Here is a 15910-nt window from a genome sequence, read left to right as displayed (position 1 = left end):
GAAATGGATAGATAATCGAAAAGGAATATAGAAGGAGATAGGGAAAAGGCATGGAAATAGGATTGAAGTAGCCAGCTTCAGCTGAAGAGCAGAATAGCTTCTTTATGTGCAGTAATTTCTATGTTTCTAGTGATAATTTTTCAAATATCTAGACACAATAACAGCAAGGACCAAATACATGCAGCTAAGGGCCTTTGGCCTAATGTTATCATGGCCTCATAATGAAAACAGTTAACAATTTTTCCTGTTTTGTTTAAGTGCATATGCAGAACTGTATCATCTTACCTTGTGTGGGCTTTCCAAGATATGTTTGATTCAACTCAACAGCCGATTAGAATGCGCCAACAAAAATGTTTGTGTAAAACGCTTGTTAAACTGATAACCACACACTTTAAGAGCTGAAAGTTGTGTTGCTACAGTATGCATGTCACTACTGCTTTTTGTTTTATTTGGCACTGCAGAAAGTTTTGGAAACTTGACATGCCCAGATGCTAATACACTCAGTCAGCCCCTTAAAGGCAACTTTTCTACCTCTTGTACATAATAATTTTGGCCTTTGTTCAAATATTTTGTGCGATTTCTGCTTGCTGCCCATTTGATCAAGATTATTATTAGCATTACTATTCTTAACCAGAGTAGTAATTTTTAAAAATATGAGGTGCAAATTACTTGACATGCCTCAAGTGGCATGCTTTAATGATGGAAGTGTTTACAGCAATATGGAAGAAAATACAATTTAGTCATGGCTCTGAGTCTGGGGGCATCTTAAGAGCTTCAGTCCATTAAAAATCCAACCTTAGGAGACTTGGAATAAACCCTTCAATTGCTCCACATCAAGAAAAACCATTGTTAACGCAGAATCAGTATGTTAATGCACATTCTACCCAGTTGCCTCAGGAATAATTTTAAGACTGTGAGCAACTGTCCTTTAATGTTAATGCATCAAGTTATCGAGTTAACAAACTTTATATAATGGACAGAACAATCTTTCACTTCATTAGGTCAATGTTTACATTTTTGAAATTATGACATTACAACACACCTTTTAGATGTGAGCAGTTCAGATCAATAAGATTTAATTTAAGGACAGAGCACTCTACTGCAGAAAGAAAAAAATAAAGATTTACTTCGTGTATTGATTCTTCCCAGTTAGATGGACCAAAGTGATCACCTCCAGGTTGGATATCCAAAATGATGCCTGGTAATTCACCTTTGATTGAAAACAATATGCCAAAAAAAATTCAGAAAACTGAAAAAGTTGATCTTTATGCAGTACATCATCCAATTCAGTTAAACATTATCTCATTTCAACAGTTTTGTTAAACTTGGCATTGTTTATGTGCTATAAAGTTTATTCGGTAATTTGACTCTACTTAGACTCATTTGCCAGGCTATCGAGCTCAATTCTTCTGACTGGGCCAGACAGGCATCCAGGGTCAGGGAGTGGAACGGAGTTATAGCTGGAGTATCAACAGTTGGATAAAGAAAGGAACTATTATGGCAGCTGTACTTTGTGAATGAGACACAATCTGTTTTAATTTGATACATATTTAAACAATATTAGTCATACTGTAATATATGATAATAGTAATTTCACATGTAACTATAAAATTGTTCTCCAACCGGTTTGATCCATGGTGCCAAATGGTTAATACAGATGAATTAGATCTGAGTGCTCCTGACACTCCAGCTCTGACTCCAAACATGGTCTATAAATGTCTATTGTAAATCGCAGATATGATTGGCTGTTAGTCATGTGACCATTAATGCCGCCACGCTCTCATTATCACAGGAGATTAATTCCTTTGTTCCTGGTATATCACTCGACAACCAAATGCTACCTCTTCTCCTCTCACCTTGCTCTCTCCAAGCCAAATTTCCAGGCTCAGCATCCCTGCACAAACCTGCACACCAGCTTTGTCCCCCTCCAGCCTTCCCCCAAGCTTTGATCCCTTTACTTCCTCCCAACATGGGTATAATCCTGATCCCTTTCAAGCCTGGCACTGTTACTTCATGGTAACAAAATAACATCCTGATCCCACAGAGATAACATCTGCAGCTATCAGAAATGTGAAGTTCTAACTCTGCTTCCAGGTTTTCATGACGGGTAAGAGCAAAAGAAAGGAGTTCCAGTACACAAAGGAAAAAGGGAAACAGAGGGGTACAATTTCCACTCGGTTCTGCTTTTTATTGAAAAAATGCAATTTGCCCGAAATCGGTGTAACTGCGCAAAAGATTGCAGAATTTTAACTACAAATTACGTTCAGGACAAATAGCATTTCTGACACTGTTTGCTCGTTTAAAAACAACATGCTAGAAACCAGCCCCACTAATTGTGCATGTTTTCAGGCCTTCGAGGAGCCTCTAAAAATTAGGCTGGTTCTTGAGTGCAAGAACACTAATAGGTACAATTTAAAAGCTTTCAGATGTAATAAATTTTTATGTTCATTAAGAAACTGAATATTTGTACCCTAATATAACCAGCAAATGGTTCTCTAGGTTTTTTTTTTAATAAAGTAATTTTCAGTAATTTAAAATGGGTTACAAATGCTTATTTTCTGATAACTCCATTTCAGTTGCATTAATCGAACTGTTACCACTCAAATCTATTAAGGAAAAATTTTAATGCAATTAAAAAAAAAATTTGTTTCAAAACACCACCTGATTGCAGAATTTGCATTTGGTGATATGCCAATGAGTTTGAGCAGAAACTGCTGGAACTTGTGCCTGGATTGATGACTGCCCTTGAATCAGAAACTCCACCCCAAAGAAACACTCTTCAAAACACTCCTGCAGGGGATGCAGAGACAAAGTGGGCCCACATCAGAGACGCCATCTATGACTCAGCAATGACCACCTTTTTCAAACATGAGAAGCAGAATGCAGATTGGTTTCAATCTCACTTTGAAGAACTGGAACCGGTCATAGCCGCTAAGCGCACTGTACTGTTGAACTACAAGAAAGCCCCCAGCGACTTAACATCCGCAGCACTTAAAGTAGCCAAAGCGCTGCACAAAGAACAGCCAGACGCTGTGCAAATGACTACTGGCAACACCTATGCAGTTGTATTCAGCTGGCCTCCGACACCGGAAACATCAGAGGAATGTATGATGACATTAAGAGAGCTTTTGGGCCAACCATCAAGAAGATAGCCACCCTCAAGTCTAAATCAGGGGAAACAATCACTGACCAATGCAAGCAAATAGACCGCTGGGTAGAGCACTATCTAGAACTGTACTCCAGGGAAAATGTCACTGATACTGCCCTCAATGCAGCCCAGTCTCTGCCAGTCATGGATGAGCTGGATGAACAGCCAACAAAAATCGGAACTCGTGATGCCATTGATTCTCTAGCCAGTGGAAAAGCCCCTGGAAAGGACGGCATTACCCCCGAAATAATCAAGAGTGCCAAGCCTGCTATACTCTCAGCAATCCACGAACTGCTTTGTCTGTGCTGGGATGAGGGAGCAGTACCACAGGACATGCGCGATGCCAATATCATCACCCTCTATAAGAACAAGGGTGACCGCAGTGACTGCAACAACTACCGTGGAATCTCCCTGCTCAGCATAGTGGGGAAAGTCTTCACTCAAGTAGTTTTAAACAGACTCCAGAAGCTGGCTGGCTGATGCACAGTGCGGCTTTCGAGCAGAGAGATCCACCATTGACATGCTGTTCTCCCTTCGCCAACTACAGGAGAAATGCCGTGAACAACAGATGCCCCTCTACATTGCTTTCATAGATCTCACCAAAGCCTTTGATCTTGTCTGCAGACATGGTCTCTTCAGACTCCTAGCAAAGATTGGATGTCCAAAGCTACTAAGTATCATCTCATTCCATGATAATATGAAAGGCACAATTCAGCATAGCGGTGCCTCATCAGACTCTTTCCTATCCTGAGTGGCGTGAAACAGTGCTGCGTTCTCGCACCTACACTGTTTGGGATCTTCTCACTGCTGCTCTCACATGCGTTCAAGTCTTCAGAAGAAGGAATTTTCCTCCACACAAGATCAGATGTCAGGTTGTTCAACCTTGCCGGCTTAGAGCGAAGACCAAAGTACGGAAAGCCCTCATCAGGGAACTCCTCTTTGCTGACGATGCTGCATTAACATCTCACACTGAAGAGTGTCTGCGGAGACTCATCGACAGGATTGCGGCTGCCTGCAACGAATTTGGCCTCACCATCAGCCTCAAGAAAACGAACATCATGGGACAGGACGTCAGAAATGCTCCATCCATCAATATCAGCGACCACGCTCTGGAAGTGGTTCAACAGTTCACCTACCTAGGCTCAACTATCACCAGTCTCTGCCAGTCATGGATCAGCTGGACGAACAGCCAACAAAATCGGAACTCGTGATGCCATTGATTCTCTAACCAGTGGAAAAGCCCCTGTCTCTTGGTGCAGAAAATCAACAAGCGCATGGGAAAGGCGTCCGCTGCTATGTCCAGACTGGCCAAGAGGGTGTGGGAAAATGGCGCACTGACATGGAACACAAATGTCCGAGTATTTCAAGCCTGTGTCCTCAGTACCTTGCTCTACGGCAGCAAGGCCTGGACAATGTATGTCAGCCGAGAGCAATGTCTCAACACATTTCATCTTCGCTGCCTCCGGAGAATCCTTGGAATCAGGTGGCAGGACCATACCTCCAACGCAGAAGTCCTTGAGGCGGCCAACATCCCCAGCATATACACCCTACTGAGTCAGCGGTGCTTGAGATTGCTTGGCCGTGTGAGCTGCATGGAAGATGGCAGGATCTCCAAGGACGCATTGTACAGCGAGCTCGTCACTGGTATCAGACCCACCGGCCGTCCATGTCTCTGCTTTAAAGACGTCTGCAAACGTGACATGAAGTCCTGTGACAGTGAACACAAGTTGTGGGAGTCAGTTGGCGGGCAGCCATAAAGGCGGGGCTAAAGAGTGGCGAGTCGAAGAGACTTAACAGTTGGCAGGAAAAAAAGACAGAAGTGCAAGGAGAGAGCCAACTGTGTAACAGTGCCGACAACCAATTTTATCTGCACCGCTTGTGGAAGAGTCCGTCACTCTAGAATTGACCTTTATAGCCACTCCAGGCGCTGCTCCACAAACTGCTGACCACCTCTAGGCGCTTACCCATTGTCTCTCGAGACAAGGAGGCCAAAGAAAGAACCCCAGAGAGAAAAAAGGAAAGTGTATTGAGTCATAAAGTGTCAGATAAGAGGGTCAAGACGGGGCTTACACAAAGGGAGAGAGGAGAGCGAGAAAAACATTTGTTGATAGATAACAAGTGCGCGATAGTCATAGAGAGAAATAGAAAGTAAAAAGACAAATAGCACAGAACCAAAAAGGATTAAACGGTGTAGCTCTAGCAGAAATGAGAGCACGAGGCCACTGGAGATCAACTCGTAAAAATTTTAAAAGAGTAAATTAAATTATATCAGATTAAAATTTTTATAAAACAGCCTATGTACCCAGATTTAATTTTGGGAGGTCTGAAAAGTATATGTTCCTATATATTTAAACATACATTGAACTCAATTCTATTGCAGTATTTGTGTTGGCACTGATTCATTTTCATTGTGCCTTTACAAGGTTACTTCCTTTTCACAACGCATGTTGACAAAGGAGCCATTGTTGTCATGACTATTCACTTTTGGTGAATCTATTATCCCTCCATCACAATACAGGCACTTTTACATTTAATGCTTTGGAAGTTCACACTGCAGGAGAGTGATGCCTGTGTGGTGGGTCCCCGAACTTACAAACTTTCAATTTCTTTCTCTTGCATTTTACAGTAACTTACATGCAATCCCAAGTTGCTCATAGCTGATTACCAACAAAGCCAGATACTGGACCATAAATTGCATCCCTGTTCATATGATAAAAGTTAATAGATGCGATGAGTTTCATGAATTAACACCACCAAAATTTGGAGTCTTAATTAGTGCAGATGGCCTAGCAGTATGGTGTTAAATGAACCAGGCCTAGGATATGAAAATCTGATAACCAGATCACAACTAGAAAAGTTGAGCTTGCCCTTTTGGGAAGCCGAAGAATCTCTTAAAACTCATGCTGCTTTGCAAAGTGCAGAAGATGGCTATACTGTCATTATGAGTGCATTTAAACTCAAACACTGGCAGATACCTAGGAAAAAATATACCACAGCTTCAGTCTCTGCAGTTAGCCACAGGATATAGCTTCATCTTTTCAAATCCTTACAGAAACAGTAATGGAAATTGCTTTCTTTAAGCTGAATTCATTGCAGCTATTAGTAAATCAAGTTTAGTATTAGTAGCTGCACTTCATAGAAGGGATGTGCAATTATTAACAAATGTTACAAAATAAAGAATGCAGGTGTAAGCTAAAATATTCTCAATAAATCAGATTGCAGGTGAATAAATAACATGGTACAAAGACTTCTCTTAATTCCTCCAACACATTAAAAGCATTGACTTGCATGCAACCAAATGAATTGTAAAGCTGACATTTGGCATTGGGGAAACAATGGGCTGAATTTCCCTGGGTGGGTTGCGATCCAGACATCAGCCTCAATTCTGGATCGAGAACCTTAAAGTGGCTGTGGCAGGACACTGGGCGCATTCTTCCTGGAGGCAGCTAATTAAGAAGCCATCTCCAGGAGCCCTGTCCAATTAAGGACATGGCTGGGTTCCAGCGTCGGAAAGTCCGCTCAGCGTAGCCCATGGATAGGGCTGCAAGCCTCCTTTACAGTGTGGGCACTGCTGAGGGTCCAGCAACAGGACCAGTAGCAGTGCCTTCAGTAGGAGGGGAGCAGCTGCCATTGCATCAGATACAACATTTGTGGTGACATCAGTACAGATGAAGTGGCTGCAATGGCATGCCTTCTGCTTGGGGGTGGCGGTGGGTGGGGGGGGGGGGGGTGAAGCATTGCAATTTACTGCCGGCAAATTAAAAAAAGACCTCAAATGTTTCACAGTTTGGACCTCCCTCTGTGAAACTGCCTCTGCTGCATTGTCAGGCTCCTGATGCAGTGGGAGGCCCATGTGCTGTCAGGAAAATTTAAATCCATTGCCAGAATAGGAACAGATTGGCTACTGCTGCTTCCAGGTGGGTAGCTGTTGCCGCTGGGAGCCCGCCTCTGGAAAAAGCGCACAGAAGCAGGAATATGTACCAGAGCTGGCCCGACACAATTCCATCAAAATTACCATGCCCCCATCTCCGCGAAGCTGGGAAAATTCAGCCCAATATCTTTTATACCATTTGGACAGTAAACATGTAATAAAATACTGCTATCGCCAGAGAATGCAGTAGTTTTGCCTTAGTACAAGAACAGCTACAAAACATACTCTCGTATACTAAGTGTTAACTACCATTTCAAGAGTAGATAAAGACTGCACCAACTTCAACAGTGGAAACTTCAACGGTAGTTAGCGACTATACTTACAACAGCTGACCACAATCTCCTGACCCTGCCTTCCCCATGTTTGGCCTGCAGCCACCTGGTAGTGCTACTCAATGATCCACAATTAATTATCATACCAGTGACTATGTACTTGGCCATGTGCTGATACACCTCAGACATTTTGGTCCCTGACAAGTGCTGTAAATTGTGGTATATATGTGGCTATTATGTGACTATATATAGCTTGACTTAAATAAATATATAATCGTAAAACCAGGAAATTGTTTTAAATTCCTGAGACACCGCATTGCTTGGTATCAGAGAACTGGCATACAGGGTTACAGGCATGGCTCATATTTAGTGGTAACTAATCTCACCTGTTGTATTACATGTATTAACAGCCATAGCATTTCTGAGTTTTCTTGTATATCTCAACAACCCTGACAATGGCACGCGCTGATCATCCTGGTAGGCTGTGATGAATACAGAAGGGTATTTCTGGAAAAAAAAGCCAAGAGTGTTGCAATCTCAATTCTTGCTTAGATTACACTTTGATAAATTGAAACAAGTCCCAAAATATTTTATATCAAATTTTGATTTCAAAATGTCAACATGCAAAACATTATCTACAACACCATTGTGATGGTGGTCCATAAGCTTCACTAAGTAGCCTCCACTTCTATCAGAGGAAATGTTTGGAACAACCATCAAGTCCAACGGTGTGAGGGCACTGTATTCATAAAGTGCATCTACAGCAGAAGCACGCTGACTGATGAGTGCATCAACTCTGATAATTGAGCATCCTTCTAGTATCAGGCTGAGTGGCACATCTGCTGTTGATGTCACATTTTTAAAAACAAAATACATTTTTTTCTACCAAGTAAATTTTGTTCTCCTCATGGTGAAGGATTGTTCTCCTCAGTGCTGAAAAATGGAATAGTTTCACATTACAGAAATCTAGGGATAGATTTTAACTTTCATTGGCAGGTGGAAAATTGGCGGTACAGGATTGGAAACCCGTTATTACACCCTGCCGATCTTTATTGTTAGTTTGTGCTGAGTGTCCAAGTTGAATAGGAACTAAATCAAAACTATCCATTTCATGTTGGATCCTTAAGGAAAACTGAGAAGGCAAGTCAGGTCGGAGGATGAAGGGAATACCATTAAAGGAAGGATATTTTCCTGCATTGCACTTTCATCCAATTATGCATTTCCTCCAATCTCATATTTAATTTCTTTAATAGATGGAGAAAAATATATTGAAGTTAATAGTTCTTTGTGACTGTTTTAGGGTGACGGTTACTCAAAGGACTGCTTATTCTGTAAATACCATTTTAGGTCTCAGTTAGAATATATTAACATAGTTACTGACTGATGCAAGAGAGTGACAGGCTTACTTACCACGGTCAATCTGATGAGAGATGCAAAAATGGTATCAGAATATTGCAGGCTTGCTAATGGTGTGGTGCAGCCAAGTTATGTAGCAAGCTGTCAGCGTCACTACTGAAGCTCACTTGGTCACATCAGAGCTTAATTTCAAGTTGTAAAAGGTAAACCTTAACCATAGTAACATCTCTGTGGTTATCTTATTGCAGCTATCAAACTCTGAGTTAGTGTCCAGTCCCAAACACATTCACCTTTCTTATTACTTTAAACTTTGTCCTTCTTTTACCCACAACTGTACCTTGACGGACATAATCAAGGCTACTATTTAGTCAACCACTAGAAAGTGAATTCTGATGAAAGGTCAAAGACATGAAACATTAACTGTGTTTCTCTCTCCACAGGTTTTGCTAGACCTGCTGAGTATTTCCAGCATTTTCTATTGTTATTATACAAGAAAGTGCTCAATTGGCTAAAGATGATGGCCGGAATTTTTCATTGGGCGGGAGGTCCCGCCTACTGGCCAAAAAGTCGGTGGCGAGTCCACCTCCGCCAGGCCTGGGGAGCCGGACCCAGATTTTTTGCTCACTAGGCCTTTAATTGGTCTTGGGCAGGCCCTCCACCTCCTTGAGGCCGGAAGTCCTGCTTAATATAGCTGCCGGCCAGTCAGCAGGCTGGCAGCTCTTAGTCTCAGCAGCACCGCTGGGAGCAGTGGCCACTGCCGGGACTACACCCAGCCATCGAAAGTGAGGTGAAGGGCAGCCCCCGAATACAGGTAATTTTTTAGGGCCTCGTTGGTGACAATTGGCTGGGCCCCGGCAAGGCAAGGGGGGTTGGTTAGGGGGGCGGGTGAGTGTTGTGCATTGGGGGCGGATGGAGCTTCAGGACAACACTCGGTGGGGCACAGGGTGTCCGAACATGAGGCCCCCCGCCAGCCTGCAAGAAGGTCGCCTGGTTTTACCAGGTGGGGTTCTTGAGGCTTTTGCCCTCCGATTGCTGAGGGTAAAATACCTGTGGCAGCAGGCGGCCTTTAAGTGGCAGTTAATTGGCCACTTAAGGGCCTTGATTGGTCTCGGGCGTGTGGGCCATTTCTCACCACCGCTGCCACGTGTAAAATTGCAGCAGGGGTGGGAGGGGGCTGGGAACAGACCCCCCCCCCCACTTCTTACTCAATTTTACCCCCACCCCCTCACCAGCCCACTTGTTTGGGGGCCATAAAATTCCAGCTGATATCCCTCCTACTAATGGTCTTTGCTGCCATTCCAGCACATTTGCCTTTGATGTGGAGGGAAGGCAGAAGACCAGCACAGACTGAAAATAGGATATGGTTGATAACTTCCAAAGTAAGCTTACCTCTCCAGTTACCGGACTGCATCTTCAGAGAAGTTGCACTTTAAGACACAGTAAACTCGTATCATTACAATTAAGATCTAAAGTTACCTGTGGCTTGATATTCTGATATGGACAATAAGCTTGAATGTATTTAAAAAGATTTTGATCAGACAAAGGATCTCCCCACTCTTCTTGCTCTTCAATGGTGAGTGGTAATGAAGGATTGAGCATGGTGTTGAGGACATCAAGGAATGGTGCCTGTGAAGCAAAAAAAACTCTGATTCAGTCAGCAATTACTATTATAAGCTATGATTATCATGAAAAGAGCATGATTTTAAAAAGTGCAGTATACAAACTCTCTCTATTTTCCTACTTTTCTCTTAAAGGTCTCTATCGGCCATACATAAAGACCTGTGGTGGAGAAAGTGGTTTGACGGGTCTCAACCAACCGTTAGCAGGCACACTCACTGAGAGACTCCACAAAACTGCAGATAAAATCAGGAAACCAATAAAAGGGGTATCAAATCTGTCCTCTCTCACCATTAGCAATATTCCTACATTCTGCACCAGCACACCATCTTATACACTGACAGTGTCACGTAATTGCTGGGTGTTTGAAATGTGAAAGTGTTAAGTTCCCCAGATCTAACCTCTCTTGCTTTGATTAGTGACAAAGAAAAGAAAAAGCAGGTGTACACACATCCTTTCTGCTGATCAACTGACCAATCTCCAATGTCTTTCCTTCAGAATGTGACCAACCCTACCTCCAATACTTCACTCATACAGTTGAGTATGAATAGATTAGGGCATTAGGAAACAGGAATTTAGAACTTTATTTTTGTCATCCAATAACTTTTGATACAAGAAAAACTTTGAGAGGCTTTGGATAGACTTAACTACACAATTTTCACCTACTTACATGTCCCATTCATACAGCTTCAACCAATGGGAAACAGCATTTTGTTTTTGGAATGTATTTTCATTGAGGAATGAGATCATTCCATTTAAGGAAGTTGTCAACATATGCTGGAGCAATGCTGTAATAGAAACTAGTTCTGGACATTATACAGCATCTCTCCTGAACCCTTAGTTACCTCATAGGAATCCCCTTTAGTACAGCAGGAATACAGGCATATTCAGGCCAGTTAGGGGTAAGATTGGGAGCATATTCAGCATTAAAGTCACAGCTGTATTGAACATTTTACAAAGCATGCACTCCCTATGCTTATGGGAAACTTGCATCACTATATATCCATCATGCTTAGAAGTTAGATGAAATTGCATAAACCTGGTTCGATTCCCTCCCAGTCTCCAATGCAGTCAACATGTTCTGCACTCTCCTTGCCCACTCTTACTCCCCACCTGCCTTCAGCACTTTTTGGGCTCCAGCAACTCATCCTCCCCTTTCCCGTTTGTCTTTGCTGCTACCTTCAGTCCGCGGTGCGAATCTAACCCCTCCTTGCTACTGTTTTGGTTACCACTGCTTTGCATGCCATTCCTTGCTGCGCCTGCTACCTTGGGTTTCAGCATTGCTTTGCAGCCACTCCCCTCAGCCGCATGCCGTGGACCTTGCACTTCGGCCAAAGTTTTCCAGGTCCCTTGTATGCCGTGTCCCCCCCGTGAATCTTGGCTGATCTGCTTCCCTTTCCCTGGGCCTACTACCTCCTCTTCCTCAGTTTCCTACCAAATGAGCTAGGAAACCTGTAGTTTTATTTAAAATATGCATTGCACTTAGAATGTATTTGCTGACTGTAGCTGGAGGTTTTGGGGCAAGGGTAAAAGTTTAGTTTAGTTTAGAGATACAGCACTGAAACAGGCCCTTCGACCCACCGAGTCTGTGCCGACCATCAACCACCCATTTATACTAATCCTACACCAATTCCATATTCCTGCCACATCCCCACCTGTCCCTATATTTCCCTACCATCTACCTATAGTAGGGGCAATTTATAATGGCCAATTTACCCATCAACCTGCAAGTCTTTGGCATGTGGGAGGAAACTGGAGCACCCGGAGAAAACCCACGCAGACACAGGGAGAAGTTGCAAACTCCACACAGGTAGTACCCAGAATTGAACCTGGGTCGCTGGAGCTGTGAGGCTGCGGTGCTAACCACTGCGCCGCCCTAACTGGACAATGGGGAAGAAAGAGTGGGGGTGGGGGCAGGGAAGTAGGAAAAATGGCAGAAAGGAGGACAGTAGGAGAAGGGGAGATGAAGGAGTGAAGTGCATTTGTGGAAGGGGATATGGATAAGAGGAGGCAGGGAGGACACAAAGTGTGTGTAGGTATGAAAGGAGGGAAAAGGCCGAAGAGAGAGGGAATGAGATGTATTGCCACCAATTCCTTTGCTTTTCACTGATGCCCTGTAGCCTTGCGACCCATCATCTATCAACTTTAAAAGAAATTTTGTTGTCCTTGCTGGGCCATTCCTATCACCCCAGATCCAAAATTTGTCCATCATCCTGGTCAGATCCTTCACCAGGCATCACCGTTGCCTGTTAACTGACCGGTATCTGCACCTCTCATAACCAAAGAAAATAGAGAGAAGGTAAAAGAACAAGAGAGAGAGAAAAAAAAGCAGAGTACAGAGAAACGGTAACAGAGGGAAAGACACACACACACACAGAAAGAAAATATACAACAAATACAAAGACAATAGAGACAGGTGACTTATCTTTAGCAATGCCATAGGAGACCCACTAATATTTGAAACTAGTTCATTATCTACACAATATTTTTGAAACTAACACCTAACAAAAAAGTTACTTATATTTTCCAACTTACTCGTAAAACAACAGCTCTGATGGAAGAAGGTGAGACATTGCATAGACTCCCTGCTAGAACTCCACCTGCACTGTTTGCTGTGAGAGCTGTCCGCCTCGGGTTTGAATATCCCATTGTGTGCAAGTGACGCAGACAAGCCCCCAAGTCGTCTATGCCTACATGCTTCTTGTCCAACCGACCTGCTTTGTGCCAGCTTAAACCTAACTCTCCGCCCCCTCTGTTGTGGAGAATAAAATATATTAAAACAAATGCAAAAAAGCAAAATATGTGACATTAAGCAGAAAACAATTTATTTTTCTGAAGCCTCAAAGATAAATTATAAAATTAGACAAAACTTTAACTTAAACAGTATCATAACTTGACAGTGACAGACCAACACGTTAACTTGATGAAATGCCAATGAAGCATGGAGACAGTACCTAACGTGACAATATGCTAAAATCCAGTCATCTTCCAATAGCACCATTTGTTCTGGTTTAAAATCAACATTCAAATCCATGCCATAAGCTCCATAGATATGAACCAACAGAGGTTTTTTGTTCATTTGATTCAATGCTGCTTTATGAAAAACCACAATAGGTACCAAAATACCATCCTGAAAATAAAAACAACAATGTAAATAATTACTGAAATGGTTGCAATCTCAAAATACATTTTTCCCCTACATTACAGCCTCATTAAAATGTGTATAATAATATAAATAATCTACTTCCACAATTAAACTTACAGTCTCGTAATGTTACATACTCTTATCCCACCCGCCCCCATTACCATGTTCAGTAATCCAAGTCTGCTGACATTTATTAGACTCCTTTTAACTCAATTACTCATATAGCTCAGTACCAATTTTGGCATGACAATGAGAATCCATTTCTGTCAGCAATCAAGTGTGCCCTCTCACTCGCCTACCTTTTTCTTCTCAAGCAATTATTGTTTAATTGTTATATATTAAATTTATTTCTGATGACGAGGAAGCATGAGTCAATGGGTGCCACTTCATCCTTAATAACCCTCAACACATTTGCCTTGCGATCATGGTAAAAGCAGCCTTATAATATATGCTGTGTATGGGATAATGTGCCCACGATTAACAATTAAGCCTTAATTATAAATATATAGTACTTGAAATAATATGGCATGTCCACCAAATTCTCCTTAAGCTTAAAATTACTTGGCTGGATTTATTTAAAAATTAGTTAATACACAGAAGTCAAGATACTAAATCAGAACATTATTTAGAAACAATAAAATTGGTTTGGGATCATAAACCTCTGATGTCACAGTAGTCAACATAACCATGTTTAAAGACTCAACAGTATGAACTTCATCACAGAATACTAATTGTTACGATCGCAGCGGGAGCAACACACTGTTAATTCAGTCCCGTCACTTGACAGGTCACAGCATATTATTAAGCTTTCACCAAATCGGAAAAAACAGCCAAATTATATAGTCTAGTATCCTCAGAATGAAGCAGACCAAACCAGATATCTTTAGACAACAACAAATTAACTATTTATTAAAAAAACTAAATCTTAAACACGATTAAGATAAACCTATGTCTAAGGACCGTTTAACTTCTTAATGTAATCTAACTCCCGCATTCATGCACATATATTCAAAAATAACAGTGGTTCAGTTTTAAAGGTTGAATTTTTAAAATTAGCTATCTCTTAAGAATAAAATAAATAAGTTTTTTGTGTTTTATGTTCCCGATGAATGAGATCTTCTGATGTGAAGATAATCAAAGTTCACTCGAAGTCTTCATCCAGATTTGAAGAAAATACTCTGCTCTTGATAGGCATTTAAACAGTTCGGCTGCAATAGCATCAAACAGTTCTTTCAATGATGAGAACAGCAGTACAAATAATTTGTTGAAAAAGAAAAGCTTTTCTTCCTTACTCAGGGAATTAACTTAGCTTGTTGCTTTGTAGAATTTTTCTTGACAGAGAATAAAACAGCTCCTTTCTTCAGATTGCCTCGCTGGAAAAGTCTCAGAACTAACTGGTTCAGACCAGTTTCTGCCAGCTCCACAGTCAAATGGACACATCACACCATGTGACCTCTCTTTCTACTGCTGTTGCTCAGGGTAACCAAAAATACAGCTGTGGTACACTGTGTCTCTAGAATTTCCAGAATCTTCTCTCCCTTAACGGTGCACTTTCTAAAAAAAGTCTTAAAGGCAGTTTTGTTTTTAAATCAGAGGAGAAAAAATAATACAAGTCCTTTTTTATTATTTAGAAACAATAAAATTGGTTTGGGACCATAAACCTCTGATGTCACAGTAGTCAATGCAACCTTGTTTAAAGACTCAATAGTATGAACAACATCACAGAATATTGATAAACAACTCTTCACAGGTAGTCTGGTTTCTGAGACTCCAAATGGGTTTTAACCCTACCCACCTAGCAGAAACCAGTGTGTGGGGGAAAAAAATAGCTAAAACAGATACGTAGAATGGAGAAGTACGTGTTAGGGGAAATAGAACTGTAAGTTCAGTATGATTGTGACTCTTAGCTGTAGGCATTAAAAGGGTTGAGACCTGATTAATTTAGCACAGTTTTAATAAACTCTTTGTCTTGTCTTATAGACCTGTGATAAGCAGAATTCAATGTGAGCTTAAAAAAAAAGGACACTTGGATCAATGTGTGTACTGGCACATCGGCACTGTTTTCAATGGCGTATAAATACGCGAAGCGAACGGCAATCATCGAGCAGTCTCTCTCGAGCGGATCGAGTGAATTGTATCCCCTGTATTGCATATCTGTATTGAATAAACCTTTGAGTGTTTCTACCCTCAGCCGTCTCCATGTCGAGTGTCTTTTGATACTCCACAACAATTGGCGTAGTCGGAAGGATCTCCATGAGTGGCTGGGGGACTGGACGGTCAGGCGCACCAAGCGGGTGAGTACCTTTTATTTACCACCTATAGATAGGGTGTAAGTCTGGCAGCTGGATGAACGGACCACTGAGTTCGAACTTGGGAGCAGCAGGGTAAAACAAGACAAAGGGGTAGCGTGTGGAGCCGGAAGCTGCCAGGGTAGATCAGAA

General features: G+C 41.9%; 1 protein-coding gene across 7 annotated transcripts in view; it reads right to left on the bottom strand.

Annotated features, from left to right (window-relative positions):
* Positions 1 to 15910, bottom strand: part of prepl (prolyl endopeptidase like) — a 66437-nt gene that overhangs the window by 5296 nt on the left and 45231 nt on the right. For 4 of the 7 annotated variants that reach the window (XM_068045203.1, XM_068045200.1, XM_068045202.1 and 1 more), the window contains 5 exons: positions 13279 to 13454; positions 12860 to 13076; positions 10184 to 10333; positions 7738 to 7858; positions 1128 to 1210 (listed from right to left, as the gene is read on the bottom strand). In XM_068045203.1, the coding sequence (XP_067901304.1) occupies positions 1128 to 1210; positions 7738 to 7858; positions 10184 to 10333; positions 12860 to 13076; positions 13279 to 13454 (747 nt within the window). Of the gene's footprint in view, positions 1 to 1127; positions 1211 to 7737; positions 7859 to 10183; positions 10334 to 12859; positions 13077 to 13278; positions 13455 to 15910 lie in introns of those variants that run through there. The other 3 variants (XM_068045201.1, XR_010976265.1, XR_010976266.1) reach the window with 3 other exon arrangements.

This window comes from Heterodontus francisci, chromosome 13, assembly GCF_036365525.1.
Source record: "Heterodontus francisci isolate sHetFra1 chromosome 13, sHetFra1.hap1, whole genome shotgun sequence".
NCBI lineage: Eukaryota > Metazoa > Chordata > Chondrichthyes > Heterodontiformes > Heterodontidae > Heterodontus > Heterodontus francisci.
This window is presented reverse-complemented; position numbering and strand designations above follow the sequence as displayed.